General features: G+C 40.4%; 1 protein-coding gene across 5 annotated transcripts in view; it reads right to left on the bottom strand.

Annotated features, from left to right (window-relative positions):
• Reps2 (RALBP1 associated Eps domain containing 2) overlaps nt 1–17221 on the bottom strand; it is a 208361-nt gene extending 191140 nt beyond the window's left edge. For all 5 annotated transcript variants that reach the window (XM_047535932.1, XM_047535934.1, XM_047535933.1 and 2 more), the window contains exon 1: nt 16859–17221. In XM_047535932.1, coding sequence (XP_047391888.1) covers nt 16859–17092 — 234 coding nt within the window. In that variant the 5' untranslated portion in view covers nt 17093–17221. The remainder of the gene's footprint in view (nt 1–16858) is intronic.
• Nucleotides 17222–19545: the final 2324 nt, after the last annotated feature.

Here is a 19545-nt window from a genome sequence, read left to right as displayed (position 1 = left end):
CTGGTAGAATACTTGCCTCGCATGCACAAGGTCCTGGGTTCAATCCCCAGCACCACACACAAAAAAAGAAATATGACTGATTTTTATGTTAATTTTGTATCCTGCAACTTAAGAGATTCATAATTTTAACAAATTTTTTGGAAGTTTTAGTGTTTTCGACTTATAGGATCATATCATCTGCAAACTGGAATAACTGTACTTCTTCCTTTCTAATTTTGATGCATTTTATTTTTTCGCCTGATTGTTCTTGATAGTACTTCCAGCACCATGTTAAATAGAAGTGCTGAGAGTGAGCATTCCTGCCTTGTACTAGATCATAAAAGTTTTAAGTTTTCTTCCCCATTGATTACATTAACTGTGGGCTTTACATAGATGATTGCTATTATATTGAAGAAATTTCTTTCTTTACTTATTTTGTTGATAATTTTATCATGAAAGGATGTTGAACATTGTCAAATGCTTTTACTCTATCATGTGTATTTTGAGTTACCATGTGGTTTTTATCTTTCATTCTATTAAAATAGAGTGTATCACATTGATTGTTCTGTGTCTATTAAACCGATCCTACATCCTAGGGACACTTGGTAATGATGTGTGATTTTTTTTTGAGGGGCACCTGACATTGAACCTAGAGGTACTTAACTACTGAGTCACATCCCCAGTTCTTTTTATATTTTAGTTAGAGACAGGTCTCACTAAGCAGTTGCTCAGGGCCTCACTAAATTGCTGAGACTGGCTTTGAACTCGTGATCCTACTGCCTCGGTCTCCCAATCCACTGGGATTATAGGTGTGCACCACTGCACCCAGCTCTGTATGATCATTTTGATGTGTTCTTGAATTTGGCTTGCAAGTATTTTATTGAAAAGGCTGGGCACAGTGGTGCACACCTGTAATCCCAGCAGATTGGGAAGCTGAGGCAGGAGGATCAGGAGTTCAAAGTCAGCCTCAGCAACTTAGCAAGGCCCTAAGCAACTCAGTGAGTCCTAAGCAATTCAGTGAGACCGTGTCTAAATAAAATACAAAAAATGGCTGGGGATGTGGCCTGGTGGTTAAGTGCCCCTGAGTTCAGTCCCTGATACCCGTCCCCCCAAAAAAAACCACACACAAACGAAAAAAATTTATTGAAGATTGTTGCATGAATGCTGTATTAATAGAGTTTTCACTGTTGAACAAAATACTTGACCAGAACAACTTAGAGGAAGAAAAGTATGAGTTCCCTGTTGCAGAGGTTCAATTCATGGTACGCTAACTCCATCACTTTGGGCCTGAGGTGAGGTAGAACATCAAGGCAAAAGGGTGTGGCAAAGAAAAGCTGTTCACCTTGTGGTTGTCAGGAAGCAGACAGAGAGAAAGAGAGAAAAGCGGGGTGGGGCCAGGGGCTAAAAGTAAACCCCAAAGGTATGGCCTCTGTGACCTACTACCTCCGGCCACATCCCACGTGCCTACAGTTACTACCCAGTACAGTAGTCCTTTCCCTTTTTTTTTTTTTTTGTACCAGGAATTGAAGCCAGTGGCGCTTAACCACTGAGCTTCATCCCCAACTCCCAACCCCCCAAACCCTTTTATTTTTATTTTATTTTGAGACAGGGTCTCACAAGGTTGCTTACCGCCTCACTAAGTTGCTAAGACTAGCTTTGAACCCGCAATCATCCTGCCTCAGCCTCCCAAGTCACTGGGATTACAGGCATTTGCCACAGTACCTGGCCTTTATTATATTAATCCACTGTTTGGGTTACAGCTGTCATAATCTAGTCATTCCACCTCTTCGATTAACACAGGATTTTGAGGAACACCTCATAACAAAACCGTAACAAATGTTCATAAGAGATAATGACTTGTAGTTTTCTTTTCTTGTCGTACCTTCATCTGACTTTGGTATCAGGGTGATACTGACCTCATAAGATGAACTTGAAAGCTACTTCTACTTCTATTTTTTTGGAAGAGCTTAAAAAGGATTAGTACTAATTGTTCGTTGAATGTTTGGTAGTATTCAGTCATGAAGCCATCTGGTCCTAGGCATTTCTTTTTTGGGAACTATTTTTATGTGAGGAAGAATTCCTATAGGAACCCTGTCTTTCAGGTGAGGAAAAAAGCCAAACTCATGTTTGGTCATACCAAACATTATAATACTCTTTCTCCATCTCTGAATCAGATCTCTGATCCCAGGGCAACCTTTCCCTTCCTATGCAGCCACCCCCAGAAGAATTTCCAAAACAAAGTCATTCTATTGTTATATGTTTCCCAGTGATATGAACAAGGACAAACACTCCAACCCATGGAAAGGCCCCACTCTGGTCAAGAGGGACAACACACACACACACACACACACACACACACATACACACACACACCTCCACATTCCTCAAGACCTCCCTGAAGAATGTGGAAAAAGAACCTCCCATGAACCAGTTGCTCCTATTCAGCCTTCTCTTCTGTCTATACTTCTAAGTCCTGCTTGGCACAAAAGGTCTTCTCCTGCTCCCATCAGTAGTCATTCCCCATTGTGCCAAGGATCCAGGACAGCGTTTTTCATTCCTGCTTATAGTCTATGCCGACTTTTCTTTCATGTGTCCTCCAGAACCACTCTCAGCCCTTCTTCAATCACTCAGCCCAGGAGGCTAACTTCTTCAAGCTTCACTGTCTAGGCTCCCTTGCCTCTGAGTTTTACTTGGGCTACGACAATGGGAAGTGCTGCAGCAAATCACAGGGTCAGAGATAGCAATAAGTTACTCCATTCCCTCCCCAGTCCCTAGCCACAGTTCTGGCAAAGGTTATATTCTTCTAGACTATTGTTCCTACAGAGAAACTCACCTCTCCCAGTTACAGCAACAAGTTCCATTCCCTCCCCTTGTTCTTTTGGGTCTAGGGACAGTAATGACTTCCTGCTACTGCTAGTCCCTTCATGCCTCCCCTGTTTCTGTTGTCACTAAAATACTTTGAACATGCTATTGCTTGTGAGACCCTGAATGATTCACAGCCTTGCCCTATTTTTTGGTTTGTTTGTTTGGTACCAGGGATTGAACTCTGGGGCGCTTAACCACTGAGCCACATCCCCAGCCCTTTTTAATACTTTTATTTAGACAGGGTCTCCATGAGTTGCTTAGGGCCTTCATAAGTTGCTGAGGCTGGCTCTGAACTTGTTATCCTCATGCCTCAGTCTCCTGAGTTGCTGGGATTACAGGTATTACAGGCATGTGCCACTGCACCCAGCTTACTCTAATTTCCAGTGTCTTCCTTGGTTTCAAAGTTTGATTAGTCATCCTTGACCCTAGTCTGTATCACATTCTGCTTCATGACAAAGAAGCTCCTTAAAAATGATCCATGTCATTTTACTGAGACACACCCATGTCATCACACCTTTCAGCAAGAAATCCAACCTTTACACAGAATTGCTGTGAATATAATATACTCTCCACTAAGACATCACCAAAAAAACTCCCTGCCCTTTAAAATCCTTTTTTAGTCTGTGTTCTCAGTAAAAGACTGAATTTCAACCTAAATATATTATTAAAAATATTGCCAAAGTCATTTACCTATGTGACCTTAGGCAAGTAACTGAACCTCTGTGCCTGTTTTGTTTACTTCAAAATAAGGATGATAATAGCTATGTCATGGTTTGGTTCTGGAATAAAACAAGATGAACATTTTATAAGTTATAGGACAAAAGCCAAGAACATGGTCAAAGTAAACAAATGTTAGGTTCTACCATGATTGTTACACCATATATGTAGAACTAGAGTAAATTTTGCCTCCAGGGGATGTTTGACAATGTCTGGAAACATTTTTTTGTTGTTGTTGTCACAACTGGGAAAGGGACAGCTGCTGGCATCTAGTGGGTAGATACAAAGGATGCTGCCAGACAACCTACACTACACAGACAGCCCCCTACACACAAACAACAAAGAATTATGTTGCCCAAAGTGTTAGTAGTACTGAAGGTAAAAAAAAAAAAAAAAAAAAAAAAAAAAAAAAAAAAAAAAAAAAAAAAAAAACCTTGATCTTGAACAAAGAAGAATTTCAAAGAAACTAAAACATCCACATGCTAAATTTTACATGCTTTATTCCCACTGCCATCTCTCATACTAGACTACAAAGGTATCAGAAAGTATGCAAAGAAGATGAATTAAAACCTTTTAAATAATTTCAAAGAGATCCTAAAAGGGAAAAAAAAAAAACTTTTTAAAAACCCCAGCCAGAGCAAACCAACACCTCCAGGGGCAAAAAAAAAACCTGCTGATGTATTATCTGTTTTTTCACAAGGCTGATCCTGAGCTAAGGGAGAGACAAAGAGATTATTGGATTAGATATAGTATTTGGAAAAAAATCAGGGGCAAACATTAAATACTTCAGAAAGACAGTCTTTAAAAAAACAGTTCTTAATTGCTGGCATTTATAGGATTTACTTCAATTACTCAGGAAGTTAACACAGGTGAAACACTTTGCCCTCAGGAGACTGAACCAAGTTATTTTTTGAAAAATAATGGCAAAGTGCTACAAATAATTAAGTCAAAGCAAACATTTCACACTAGCCTACTGCTATAGCCCTTCCTGGTCCTGAATTACAATTCTACCTTTGAATCAAAGTCTCTGAATGAGAGATAACAGAGTACATTAAATAGGCCAAATAAGTAGCTGACATTTGCTCCAAAGGGACTATCCCAAAACAAAGCTTGTCCTTCCTCTTTTGTCCTTCACCCTTAACAGTGAAGCCTAGCTGACAGAGCCAGATAAAAAAGGTCAAGAGCAGAGCTCAGAGTCAGACTGTAAGGACCTTTAGGGGGGTGTATTTGAGGAAGCAGCTGAGTATCCATTTGCTCTGGGCTTCCTGCAGGATGGACTGGAAAAAGGAGGGACCACAGCAGACTTACAGAATTTTGACCCCAGGCTTGCCTTTTGACTTTGAAAACAATGATCTATGAAAAACAAATATTTTGGGCTGGGGTTGTGGTTCAGTGGTAGAGCACTTGCCTAGCACATGTGAGGCCCTGGGTTCAATCCTCTGCACCACATAAATAAATAAAAAATATAAAGGTATTGTGTCCATTTACAACAATAAAACATTAAAAACATACTTCTGGTCCTGACACCTCACAGATCTTCACAGCAGGACTTAATTGTTTCGTGCTGTGGCCCCTTGGCAGACTGATGTATGGACCTCTTATGACAATAATGTTTTTAAATGCAATAAAACCTTTCAAATAAGTTGGGTGTTGAGACACACACCCATAGTCCCAGCAACTTGAGAGGCTGTAGCAGAAGGATTACAAGTTCGAGGCCAGCCTCAGCAACTTAGAGAGGCCCTAATCAACTCAGGAGGCCCTGGGGATGTGGCTCGGTGGTTAAGCGATTCAATCCCTGGTACAAAAAAAAATTCCTATTTCTATAAGTGATAAAGTCAAAGAAAATTGCCGATGCTATTGTGGTGTGTTGCCTTCAAGAATAATAAAATGAAATGTTCAATTTAAATTGGGATGGTGGTAACAAAAACAAAGATTTTTTTTCCTGCCATCTAAACTCAGGAAAAAGACCCAGATTATGGCTGCTTGGAAGTATTCTGGGCAGAGTGGTGACACAGGGCAAGAACATCTGCTTTTCCTACTTTTTATCCTGCCTCCTTCCAATTAAGAGGAAAAACAAATTGCCTAAAGACTAAAATTGAGCCAAGTGTGGTGGTGCACACCTCTAATCCATCAACTAAGGAGGCTAAGGCAAGAGGATTGCAAGTTCAAAACCAGCCTCAGCAACTTAGCAACACCCTAAGCACCTTAGTGAGACTCTATCATAAAATAAAAAGGGCTGGAGAAGCAGCTCATCAGTAAGGCATCCCTAGGTTCAATCCCCAGTACTAAAAAAAAAAAAAAAAAAAAAAAAAGACTAAAACCGAAAATACCTAAGAATACATATACTTGCCAGTTCTATTTGGGATAGGAAAATGAATTATGCATAAAAATGTTTCTTTAAAAGATAAAGAAATTAAAATCAGAAATGGAGCAATATATGTGCATTTAAATATATATATATTATATTTTATGGCCTCAAAAAATTAATCAGAATAAGTTTCTGCTTCAGATAAAAACAGAAAAGCAGGTATGGTAGAAAGAACCCAAGGATTCTCCCCAATACTCACTTCTCAGTGTGACTGCTTTGATATACTCCCCTTGAGTAAAGACAGAACACATGTCTTGCTTCTAAGCAATAGAATATAGCAAAAGTGATGAGAAGTCACTTGTCTTAGGTGACTAAATAAGACACTCTCCTGCTGGCCCTGAAGAAACATGTGAACTGCCTACAGAGAAGGCCAAGAGGCAGGAAACTGACAGTGGCCTTGAGAACTTAGGACCTCAATTCTAAAATCACAAGCAGAATGGGAGATAGCCCAGTGGCAGAGCATTTGCCTAGCACTAACATGGCCCTAGGATCAATCCCTAGCATCACCAAAATTTATTTTTAAAATCACAAGCAAGTGCATTCTACCAACAACTACATGAAGTTAGAAGAGGCCACTAAACTCCAGAAAGGAATTCAATCCTGCTGACACCTTGACTATATACTTATGAAACCCTAAACAGGACCCAGCTAAATCCTGTCCACATTCTCAACCCACTGAAAGAGGAAGACAGTAATGTGGGCTGTATTAAGCTGCTAAATTTGTGGTAATTGTCATACAGCAATAGATAAATATTGCAGTAGCCAATAGAGGTGACCAACCATCCCAGTTTGCCAGAGACTGTATGAAAACTGAAAGGTCCATACTCCAGGAAAACCATCAGTCCTGAGCAACCCAGGCTGATTGGCTGCCCACTAATAGATGTACATGAAGAATAGAATACCCTGAATAGGCAATATAAGATCTTTGCCTTTAGGAAATGTTGGGGGCTGTGCCAGCCAGAATGGCACCTGATCACATCAGCAGTGGGGAGGTTAATTGACATAAGCACACTCAGGTGATTTATCACTGGTCGTATTCAGTTAGTCCACGCGTACAACACGTGCACAGGTGCTCCCCAGCATGCCTGCTTGGGCCTGCTCATTTTAACCCTTGCCGTGATGAGGCAGCTGGCTTCTCAACTGATCGCAACTGGCATGGCCCCACCCTCCGCCTCCTGGAGGGAATATAAGCGGGCAGTGGGCAGGGGTGGGAGAGTAAGAGTAGCAGCTAGCAGAAAGAAGCGGAGAAGCCATTAGCAGAAAGGAAGAAGAAGAAGCGGCAAGCAGATAGAAGCAGTGAGTAGGGGCAGCAGTGGAAGGCAGATAGCAGAGCGGAGAATTGAGAACACACCTCTAGATCACAGATAGGCAGATCGCAATACACGGGACGCATCACTAAGAAGCACCTCAGATAGACGCACCCTTCGTTCACAGGATGCAGGACGCACCTTTAAAAGAAGCAGCAGAACTAAGAAGAAATAGATCTCTGATAAGCGTAGAAGCCTCTCTTTCTCTAAAACTTTCTAAGCAAAGTTTCTCTTCCTCTAAGCAAAGTCTCTCTTCCTGATAAGCAAAGTTCTCTTCCTCTAAGCAAGCCTATCTTTCTCTCAAAGTCTCTCTTCCTCTATAAATTAGTGAATATAGGAAAAATAGTTATTTCCAGGCCCTCCGATAAATACCTGCACAATTGTTGTCGTGGGCGGTGACAAGGAAACAAATAAAAAGCTGGAAAAAATCTAGAAATGAACCAAACTATCTTTGAAAAGTTAAAATTAGGAAGGAGCCCAGATTTCATCAAAACCAAATTTCCTATGCCTTAAAATAGGACAGTCCCTACTTAAGAATGTGAAATTAGGACAATGTTCAAAGTCATCTTATATGCCTAATCTTCAGTTGGTTACTTTCTCAATCTCCATATTGGTTTCCCAAACTATTCTAAATCAGTTCTCTCAAGCACCATTTATCCCATAACTCACAAGGGCTTGATCATGTTGAACTATCATCAGTCTTAACCAGTGGACTATAAGTCACAGGTAACTTTTTTTGCCCATCTTAAACCACTGCAGCACATTCTCACCTCCTTCTGCCCACTCCAGATTCCTTCCTTAAAGACAATCCCTATGAATTATGTGCCTAAGGACTGCTTCAATATAATAGAAGGGGAAGGGATCAGAGGTAGGAATGTACATTAAAAATGGAATTGGCCATTCCCTAAAATTGTTGAGGCTGGGGTGGCAAGTACAGTGGGATCTAATGCATTATTCTACCTACTCATTTGTCTGAGACCTTCCATTTAAAAAAGATGAGATTAGCAAGGTCCTAAGCAACTTAATGAGATCCTGTCTCAAAATAAAAACAAAAAGGGCTGGGGATGTGGTTCAGTGGCAAAGCACCTCTGGGTTCAATCTTCAGTATCAAAAAATAAAACAAACAATGAGAAAAAAGAGTCTGTGAAAGTCCAACTATTTTGTACAAAGATCCTCTACCAGCCTCAAGAGTATCAGTGTGAGCTGTGCTGTAATCCCAGCAACTTGGGAACCTGAGGGCGGGAGGATTGCAAGTTCAAAGCCAGCCTCAGCAACTTAGTGAGACCCTAAGCAACATGGTGTGAGACCCTGTTTCAAAATAAAAAAATTTAAAAAATGACTGGTAGTGTGACTTCATGGTTAAGCACCCCTCAGTTCACTGTCCAGTACCAAACAACAACAACAACAAAATAAAGTGGGTTGGGGTTGTGGCTCAGTGGTAGAGCACTTGCCTAGCATGTGTGAGGCACTGGGTTCAATTCTCAACATCACATATTAATAAATGAATAAATAAATGTCTATTATATCTTAAAAATTTTTACAAAAAAAAGGAGCATTAGTGTACCTGGCATGGTGGCACACACCTGTAATCCCAGCAACAGAGGAGACTGAGGCAGGAGAGAGAGTTTAAGGTCAGCATCAGTAACTTAGTGAAATTCTATCTCAAAATTTACAAAAATAAACAATGGGTTGGAGATGTAGCTCAGGGTTAGAGCACTCCTGAGTTCAATCCCCAGTACCAAAAAAAAAAAAGAAGAATATCAGTGTGGGCTAGGTGCTGGGGTGCATTCCCATAATCCCAGGTACTCAGGAGAATCTCACATTTGAGGCCATCCTGGGCAACTCAAAAAGACCTTATCTCAAAAAAAAAATTTAAAGGGCTATGGATATAGCTTAGTAGTACAGTACATGCCTAGCATGTATGAGTCCCTAAATTCAACCCTCAGCACCACAAAAGAAAAAAGAATATCAGTGTACATTCTGCTATCTCTGAAGGTATTTTAAAGTTCATACATGTGTTTTGAACAGTCCCTACTCATGTGACATTCCATACAAATCAGGAAGCCACCTACTTTCCTTTGGCATAAAGATCTGCACATCAGCATAATGATGACTCATTGTAAGAACAGATAATAAAGATTTTTTAAAAGAAAATATAAATGAACTGAAGGTACATGTGTCAACAAAGATGAATTCCAAAAGCATAAGAATGAGAGGAAAAATGAGTTGCAGGTTACACAAATGCAATACTCCTTGTTTTAATTTGAAAAGATATGCAGAATTCTTTTAGTTATTTGTATATATGTATATGCACACACACACACACACACACACACACACACACACACACAACTAGATAGAGAAAGAGATAGAAGTAGAAAATTTTCCAAAATTATGCACACCAAATTCAGGACAATAGTATTCTCTGGGGTAGGGAAGAAGGGGAATGGGACCAGAGGAGACACAGGAAGCTTTCATTGTAGTTTGGACTGTCATACTTCTTGCACTGAGTGTGAGTACAGTTATTTGCTGGATGACTCCCCAGTTTTGCACACCTGAAATTTTATTATAGATCAGGAAATTATGGGGCTGGGGATGTGGTTCAGTGGTAGAATACTTGCCTAGCATGCATGAGGTACCGGGTTCTATCCCCAGCACCTCAAAAAAAAAAAAACAGTCAATTAGAGGGGCCTGGTGGGGAACACCTGTAATCCCACAGCTCTAGAAGCTGAGGCAGGAGGATTGCAAGTTCAAAGCCAGCCTCAGCTACTTAGTGAAACCCTGTTCAGCAACTTAGTGAAGCCCTGTTTCAAAATCAAAAATAAGAGCTGGGGTTGTAGCTCAGTGATGACTTACCTGGCACATGTAGGACACTGGGTTCGATCCTCAGCACCACATATAAATAAATTAATGAAATAAAGATATTTTTAATTTTTTTTAAAATAAATATATAAAAATAAAAGGGCTAGGGATGTAACTCAGTGGTTAAGTACACTTGGGTTCAATCCCTGGTACCAAAAACCTTTTTTTTTAAATAAAAATAAATTTAAAAAAAGAACATCCAATTAGAACTATTATACAAACATCCCCCTTTCAACCAAATAATGGCTCCTCTCTGGTACTTCTTATATCTGCTGGCATTTCTTCTCTTTGAGAAAAGAACACTGTCTATCTCAAATAGCATATATTCCTAGTTATCATTTAGTATGCTGGCTTCTATCTCCCTAAATACATGTTACAAAATGATATGATCTGAAAATGGAAAAATACAAAACTGCTTCATTTACATTTTTAAACATAGATCTGGCTAATAAATTAGTAACCAGAAAAAGTTTACAAGCATTTTGTCTTTTACCTATAGTTTCCTTAATGGTTAAATAATTGCTTCAAAGATTTAGAAGAAAACTTAAAAGACCTCTTCCCGAAGGTAAGGCTGTGTGTTGTGATTTTTAAATATCCCCTACATCTCCCACCTTTGTTTTATTTCTTTACCTCTATCAAAGTTGCCTAGACAGACATTACCAAAAGGTTTTCCCCATTCAATGATTTCCCCTGATCATACAGAATAAAGTGTTTATAACTCTTCTTCTTAATGTCCAAGAATTATCAATCATAAACTTGAAAAACAATTATGATGGTGACTTGAAATCTGCATAGCATTCCAGAGACTAAGACACCATCCTATAAAATACACATGTATGGACTGTGGATATAGCTCAGTGATAGAGTGCTTGCCAGTATGCATGAAGCCCTGGGTCCAATTCCCAACACTAAAAAAAAAAACAGACCTTATAAAGCATTCTATATATTTTGTTTGTTTGTTTGTTTATTTTTGTTTGAGGGTGGGTACTGGGGATTAAACCCAGGGACACTTAAGCACTAAGCAACAATCCCAGTTCCTTCTTATATTTTAATTTGGAGTCAGGGTCTCACTGAGTTGCTTAGGGTCTCACTAAGATGCTGAGGCTGGTTTGGAACTCGAAATTGTGCCTCAGCCTCCTGAGTCGCTGGGATGATAGGCATGTATCACTGTGCACCAGCTTTCTATATAGTTTGTTAATTCACTATGTCAAATTTAAAATTTTTGACTTTGAGTAAGATATTTTATTTTTATATGTCATGCGTCCAATCTTTTCCTACCCAAATAAAAACTCTTAAGTACAAAAACATTTGCATTGGAATGTAAACGCCATGAGGATAGGAGTTTCTTTGATTCAGGGTTGTAACATCAGCACCCAGGACAGTGCCTGTCACTCAACAGAAACTTAACTAAATGTGTATCAACCAGGAACCTGATTCCCACCACACCCTATGCCTTCTAGTAAAATGCCCACTTTTAAAAGCCAAAGAAATACTTCACAGCTGAGCAAAAGTGGTACATGACTGTAATCCCAGCAGTTCAGGAGGTTGAGGCAAGAGGATCACAATTCAAGGGCAGCCTTAGCACCTTGTTGAGCCTCTAAGCAACCTATGGGAGCTTGTCTCAAAACAAAATTAAAAAGGGTTGGAAGGCTGGGGTTGTACCTCAGTGGTAGAGCACTTGCCTAGCACATGTGAGGTGCTGGGTTCAATTCTCAAAACCAAATAAAAAAATAAAATAAAGGTATTGTGTCTGTCTACAACTAAAAAAAATATATATTAAAAGGGGGTAGGGGGTCTGGGGATGCAGCTTCCTGGATAAGCGTCCCTGGGTTCAATCCAGAGTACCAAAAAAGGGAAAAAAAGAAATACTTCACAATACAGTAAACAACCACCAATATTTGTAGCCCTCTGTCTTAAAATACTAAAAAAAGAACCATTTGCCCATTCTTAGACATTCATATACTCTTTTTCTACTTTAAAAGTGTTTTCATTTGGGTCTCAGTGGTAGAGTGCTCACCTAGCAAGGTGAGGCCCTGGGTTTGATCCTCAGCACCACATAAAAATGAAATAAAATAAAGGTATTATATCCACCAACACTAAAAAAATAATTTTTATGTGTATATATATATATACACAAAGTGATTTCATTCTACTTTCCACCTACTTCCAGAATTCTGATTTTAAAATAAATCAGGTCAGGTGTGGTGGCACATGCCTGTAATCCCAGAGGCTCCAAAGGCTGGGGTAGGAGGATAGCAAGTTCAAATCCAGTCTCAGCAACTTAGACAGTGTATTGAAATTTTAAAATAAAATAAAAAGGACTGGGGATGTGGCTCAGTGTTTAAACACCTCTGGGTTCATTCCCTGGTACTAAAATAAATAAAACAAAATAAATCAGCACACTTTATAAAGAGACCAAAAAAAAATTTTTTTAATTAGGCTATTGTGATGCATTCAAACATAACTGAAGATGGCAATAATTACTAAAATGATAATGTCATTAGGGAATGACAAATTTAAAAATGAAATATTACTATAAACATAGTATAGTAATATTAATATGATTAATATTTATATATTACAATGACCAAATTCTAAAACATTGACAATACTAAATACAGGAGGTAGAATATCAGGAACTCTTTCACTGTTAGTGGGAATGGAAAATGGTACAGTCACTTTTGAAAGACTGACAGTTCCTTATATAATCAAACATATTCTTATTGTATGATCTAGCAATCATGCTCCTTGCTATTTACCCAAATGAGTTAAAAACTTTTGTCCACACAAAAAGTTACACAGAAAAGTTCATAACCATTCTATCCACAACTGCCAAAACTTAGAAGCAACCAAGAGCCCTTTCACCAGGTACATGACTAAATAAACTGGTACATCTAGACAATGGACTATTATTCAGTGCTAAAAAGAATGAGCCATCAAACCATGAAAAGACATGGGGGAATCTTAAATGCATATTACTAAGTGAATGAAACCAATCTGAAAAAGGCTATTTACTTTACAAAGCCAAATATATAATATTCTGGAAAAGACAAAACAAGAGACAGTGAAAAGATCAGTGGTTTCCAAGGGTTAGTTGGGAGGAAGGGATGCATCAGTGGACTACAGAGGATTTTTAGGCACTACGATATATCTGCAATTGTTACTGTAATGGTGGATATATTGTACATGTATGCAAACCCATAGAATATACAATATCAAGAGTTACCTAATGTAAACTATGACTCGAGCAATAATAATAATGTCAATGTAAGTTCATCAAAAGTAACAAATATACCACCCTGGTGCGTAATGTTCATAGTGGGGAGGCTATATATGTGTAGGGCAAAAGGTATATGGAAACTCTCTGTATTCTGTTCTCAATGTTCCTGTGAACCTAAAATTGCTCTGAAAAAAAGTCTAAGGAAAAATATGTTGTATGGGCTAACCGTGTAGCTCAGTGGTAAGAACTTACCTAGCAGGGGTAAGGCCCTGAGCAATTATTCCAGAACCACTATATACATGCTTACATGTAGGTATGTGTGTATATAGTTATATATACACACACATTATATACACATGTACACACACACAGACATATATCCTGTGTTAGCTTTCAATCACTATAATGGAATACCCAAGATATTAATTTATAAAGATAATTAATTTATAACGAGAAAGGGCTTGTTTTGGTTCATAGTTCTGGATGATAATCTATTGGCCCCATTGCTTTGGGCTCTGTTGAGGGTGCTGGATGGCAATGGTGAGGATCACATAACAGACCAAACTGCTCACCTCATGGCCAGAAAGCAAAAGGGGAAAAAAAGGCCAGGATCCCACAGTCCCCTTCAAGGATGCCCCCAATGGTCTAAGGACCTCCCACTAGGCCCCACTAGGTCCCACCTCCTAAAGGTATCACAACATCACAATAGTATCATCTTGGGATCAAGGTTAACACATTTACCAAACCACAGTATATATTAATATATATATATATAAATATATACATATATATACACATATCTACACATATTATATATACATATATATACACATATAGGCACATATAAATATGTATTTATAACTTGTAAGTATATATGTGTTTATATTTATATATAAACAGGAGAAAAAACTGTAAGATAACTTTGTAGACTAACTTCTATAACAAAGTACAGGTGTACTGAACTATTTTTACTCCAAGGAGATAAAATTGGGGTGGGGGGGGCGGTGTTCCCAGGGATTGAACCCAGGGGCACTTTATCACTGAGCTACATCCCAGCCCTTTTTATTTTTTTATTTTGAGACAGGTTTCACTAAGTTGCTGAGGCTGGCCTCAAACTTTCAATCCTCCTGCTTCAGACTCCCAAGTCCCTGGGATTACAGGCATGCACCACCATGCCCAGCAAAATTAGGTATTTTTGTAGAATATTTACTCTTGGTAAAAGGGTGACATTCTCTCCCTTTCTGGTACATCAAGGTCATCTTAATTGTATACTTTAAGAGGAAAAAAAATCTGGCTGTAACCATAGAAACTACCAGGGCTGATTAGTGCCTCCATGATTTGAGCAGTTATACCTGTTGGGCCACTTAAATCTAAACTTACAGGTTCCTGTTTAACAGGGAAGGGGGGTTTAAAAGAATGGCTAATACACTGATGTGGTGATGCAAATTAAGGTGGACCAAATATACACACACACCACTACCACCATTGCCAAAGTGATGTGTAAAATGAGGTGGCTTCCAGTTGCTGACTTTGTTTCACTCTGTAAGGATTACCTTTCCCTGTTCAGGATGCCTTTAATGTTCATTTTATTTTATTTATTTATTTTTTTTAGTTGTCAATGGACCTTCATTTAATTTTTTAATTTATTTTTATGTGGTGCTGAGGACAGAACCCAGGGCCTTACACATGCTAGGCAAGTGTCCTACCACTGAGCCACAACCCCAGCCCCCTAATGTTCATTTCACCAGTACCAAGAACACTGGGTTAATGTAATTCTGTTAGTCTCAAGGGAAGGATGTTTGGTTTGGTTTGGTTTTTGAATTAATTGCTGGGCTGAATCAGGGAGATTAAAGGTCTGAGATTTACACCAAGCAATCTTCTAGCAACATTCCCTTTTACCAGCATCTAAAGCAGTCTTTTGCAAGCAGTTTTCATCCACAGAATATAATTTCACTCATGCAAAGGCACTGTGCCCTGGGGTTTTGTTTAAAATCATATATACCTCAAGGAAGCATGGATTATAACACAAGGAAAGCACCTCCCAATTTCTGAGGAAGCCTCAACTAACATATTCAGAATTAATATTCAGATCTCCTCTTGTCATACTTAGTACGTTACTGACAACAAAATAATCCTGTTGTATCACCTGTCATTTTAATAAATGTATTATGCTTTGTTGTTTTAATAATGTATTATGCTTGGACTATTCCGAGGGCCTCATGTAATAGTCATGGTTTGTATTTAAGACACGGACTTTCTCTTTACCTGGTCTAACTCAACTGCTCAACAGACGTGGCAGAAACCGTCTACATATCAAGGACTTCTATAGGGACAAATCCCTGCTAAGTTCTATGAATGCTAATTATATTTTCAGAAATCCAAAACTTGAAAAGATGAAAGATTAGAGTGGCTAAAGTTATGCTCATAAACATATGGTTATATGCATGCTCCAGCAGTATAAAACACAGTCTTAAATGGCAAAAAAAAAAAAAAACCCTACAACACAATGATACCAGAAGTGAACCATAAAACCTTCAATATTCCTTTGGAACTAGATTTTACAGTATCACTAGCCACTCTAAATATCCAATTGGTGTTAGTCAGTTTCACACGATTGCTTTCTAAGACAAGCTTCATATCTTATTTGGGGTTTAACAATAACCATCTTACCAACATTTAGTGCTGGTGATATTTAATGACAGACAAAGGGCTTATCAGGTAGTCTTTCCCCAAGGTGAGAGGAAAGCACAAATCAAAAACAGCACCTGCTGAGGATGAGGGCATCATTTTCCAGGTATAGAGCAGTCAAAAAGGAGACATCTATGATACCTCTTCCTTTCAAATTCTATTTCAAGTCTACATGACGATAAGATGGGAAACTACAGCTGTGTACCATGGTGGACTTCTGTGATCCACTTCTAGCCCCAAATGAGGAACTTGGCTGTGACTTGACCATGTCCTCTTGCAACCCTAAGCCCTTGCTCTGCAATTTGTCACTAAGCCTTTCCAATTTAATACTAATACTCAGAAATACACTGGTGGACAAATACATATGTAGTAGATATACATATGTATCACAATAGAAAGAGAAAAACATGCAGTCCTGGGCCGGGAGCCATACAGAAAACACACCCTTCAAGTTCAAATCCCAGCAAGGCACCCTGAGCGGCCACTCGGGAGAGGGAGGGGCAGAAGCGGGGAACAGAGGTTAAACCAGACACCAGCCAAAACAAACATCACTTCCAGGACAGGACAAACTTTGGGCTTGGGCGGCAGGAGAACCCCAGAATGACCGGGGGAGGGGAGGGAGTGTCAGACGTTCTCAAGAGAAGATCGGGAGCAGACCCAGCATTGGCCCAGCTAAGCTATGGAGGAGGCTAGTGTCCCCCCGAGGACAAGGGCGTTGCCACCATCCTCAGCTAGAGTCCCCTCTCTGACACCTGGCCGAGGACTCGGATCCCTGGTGACAACCGTGTCACGCAAAACGTCCCACAGACACTATTCCACAGACCCGCAAAGAAAGGGGGCGCAGGGACCTACCTGGTGCAGCGTTTCGGCAGGGAGCTGCGATGCCCGAAACAGGTCGGCCACTGGACCAGCGGCCGCAGTGGCCGCGCCGAGGGAGACCCTGGCGGCCTCAGGGGGCCCGGGACCCGCGCCCCCACTCGCAGCGCCCGCGCACCGGGCGAAAAGCTCGGAGTAACACTGCTGCTCGCCCTCGCTCAGCAGCAGCGGCGGCCCAGAGCCGCAGCCTCCGCCTGCCGCCGTCTCCATGGGGCCTTCAAGGGGACCTGGCGGAGCACTGTCACCAACTGAGGTGGTGCTGCCACTGCCACCACCACCGCCGCCGCCTCGGCCTCGGCCGCCGCCGCCCCCACGCCCCGCAGCTGCCGCGCGGCCGCTTCCTCCCGGCGTGCGCCGGCCCCGCCCCCGGGCTTGAATGTTGTGCCTCCGCTGCGCGGCACATGGAGACAGGCGCGGCGCCGACCAATCACATCCTGGGATCACACCCAGGCCCCGCCCCACGCCAGGTAACTAACTCTGTGCACAGCCCTCCCGCTGCGGTCACCTGCTCTGCAGGCGAAGCCTGGCTGGGAGTTTAGGTTCCCAAGCTGCTTGTAGCGCACCCTTCCCCAGAGGGGCATCTTTGGCGCTGTGCCCTGGGTGGGAAGGGCGCACCTAGCACTGAAGTACAGGACTTTTTCATGGAGGGGGGAAAAACTATGGTGTTTTCTCCACAAAAGGCTGGAACAGGTGTGGTGCTCATGCATCGAAGTACCCTTCCCAGAAAAGGGAGGAATCATGAGACGTTAGGTTTCCCTTCTTCCATAAGAGTACTGCCTGAAAAGTTGGAGGACAAAGGTGTTCATATGAATTGGGTCCCAGAAACTCTCCAGAACGTTCAGGATGGCTATGGGGTTAGGGCACATTCTCCGAAGTGGCTCAATCCTGAAATTGAGCCTTAACAGGAAATACCATCAGTTACTCTTAAATAGTAGAGTAATGGGAGGAAAAAGGCACTTTCTGCAAATCCTTTAGTCCAATCCCAGGTTTTGCGGATGAGGAAACTATATTGTGCTCACCTTCATTCATCCAGCACTCCTTGAATATCTACTATAGAGCAAATTTATCTGCTAAGGCCCGAAAATACAGACTTCAGTCCTCACCATCCAAAAGCATTTCTTTTATTAAGAAAACGGGCATGTTAAAAAAAAAAAAAAAAAAAAAAAAAAGCAGAAGCATTGTGCCATTCACCTATAGTCCCAACTACTTGGGAGGCTGAAGCAGTAGGATCACTTGAGCCCAGGAGTAGTGTTGGAGTCCAATCTAGACAAGCAAGACACCCCTCTCAATTTTATTTTTTTTTTTCTTTTTTTTGGTATGGGGGATTGAACCCAGGGGCACTTGCCACTGAGCCATATCCCCAGCCCTTTTCATCTTTTATCTTTAAGACAGGGTCTCACTAAATTGCTTAGGTCCTCATTAAATTGCTGAAGCTGTCTTTGAATTTTTAATCCTCCTGCCTCAGCCTCATAATCTCTGTCTTTGGGATTATAGGCCTGCACCAACAAATGCAGCCCTCAAAAAAAATTTTTTTTAACTACAAAACTTACCCAAGTTCACACCAAAAGTCAACACTAGAACCCAAATCATTACACAGGTCATGTGCCTCCTCTATCCCCACATCCTTATTCTAAAGAATGCACACTATATTTTTCAAAAGGACTTTCTCCCACATGGCTATTGCCTTAGCCACTAGGGTCATATATTTTCTTTCCCGTGCGAAAACTAGAGGGGAAAAGAGAAAAGAAAGGTGGAGGAACCTCATGAGAAAAGAGATGGGGGGGGGGATACTGGGGAATGCTATTGGCTGAATTACATTGTGCATGTACGAATATGTAAAAAATCCCAGTTATTACTATAATGCACCAATTAAAAATATGGAAAAATTTTAAAAAGACAAAGTCCAATAAAGAAGCTATTAGAAGAAAAACATCTGCCCTCTACAAAACTGGAAATTCAAGCATCAGGTGGGCCTATTTACATCTCTTTTCCAAAAGTTATCCTTTTAAATGCCATTTTACTGGGAAGAGTTGCGCAAATAAATGCATCAAGCTTGGTGATAAACACTAACCCAAAGGATTAAAAAAAATCAGTCCAGGGTTAAGTATTAATGTAAAATACATGCTATAATGTTTGTTTAATAAAGAGATATATAAGAGCTGGGGTTGTGGCTCAGTGGTAGAGCACTGCCTAGCACGCATGAGGCACTGGTTTTTTTTCCCAGCATCACATTAAAAAACTCAATAATCGGGCTAGGTTCAATCCCTGGTACCAAAAACCTTTTTTTTAAATAAAAAATAAATTAGGGGCTGGGGAGATAGCTCAGTCAGTAGAGTGCTTGCCTTGCAAGCTCAAGGCCCTGGGTTCAATCCCCAGCACCGAAAAAAAAAAAAAAAACTCAATAATCTACAAAGAATAAAATAAATAAACTATTGTCTATTGTGTCCATCTACAACTAAAAATATTTAGAAGAAAAAAGAGATTTAAAAAAACTTCCACCCCAAATAGTTGTATTTTAATAAAAGCAGAAAACAAGACATCAAATCTATTTTAGTATTATGCTCAATTAAAATGAAAACCAAGGGCCAGGTATAGTGGTGCATGCCTGTAATCCCAGAGACTTTGGAGGCTGAGGCAAAAGGATACCAAATTCAAAGCTAGCC

The sequence above is a fragment of the Sciurus carolinensis genome, chromosome X, assembly GCF_902686445.1.
Source record: "Sciurus carolinensis chromosome X, mSciCar1.2, whole genome shotgun sequence".
In the NCBI taxonomy this organism is placed as follows: Eukaryota; Metazoa; Chordata; class Mammalia; order Rodentia; family Sciuridae; genus Sciurus; species Sciurus carolinensis.
The sequence above is the reverse complement of the archived record's forward strand: the minus strand, read 5'-3'. Positions and strand labels throughout refer to the sequence as shown.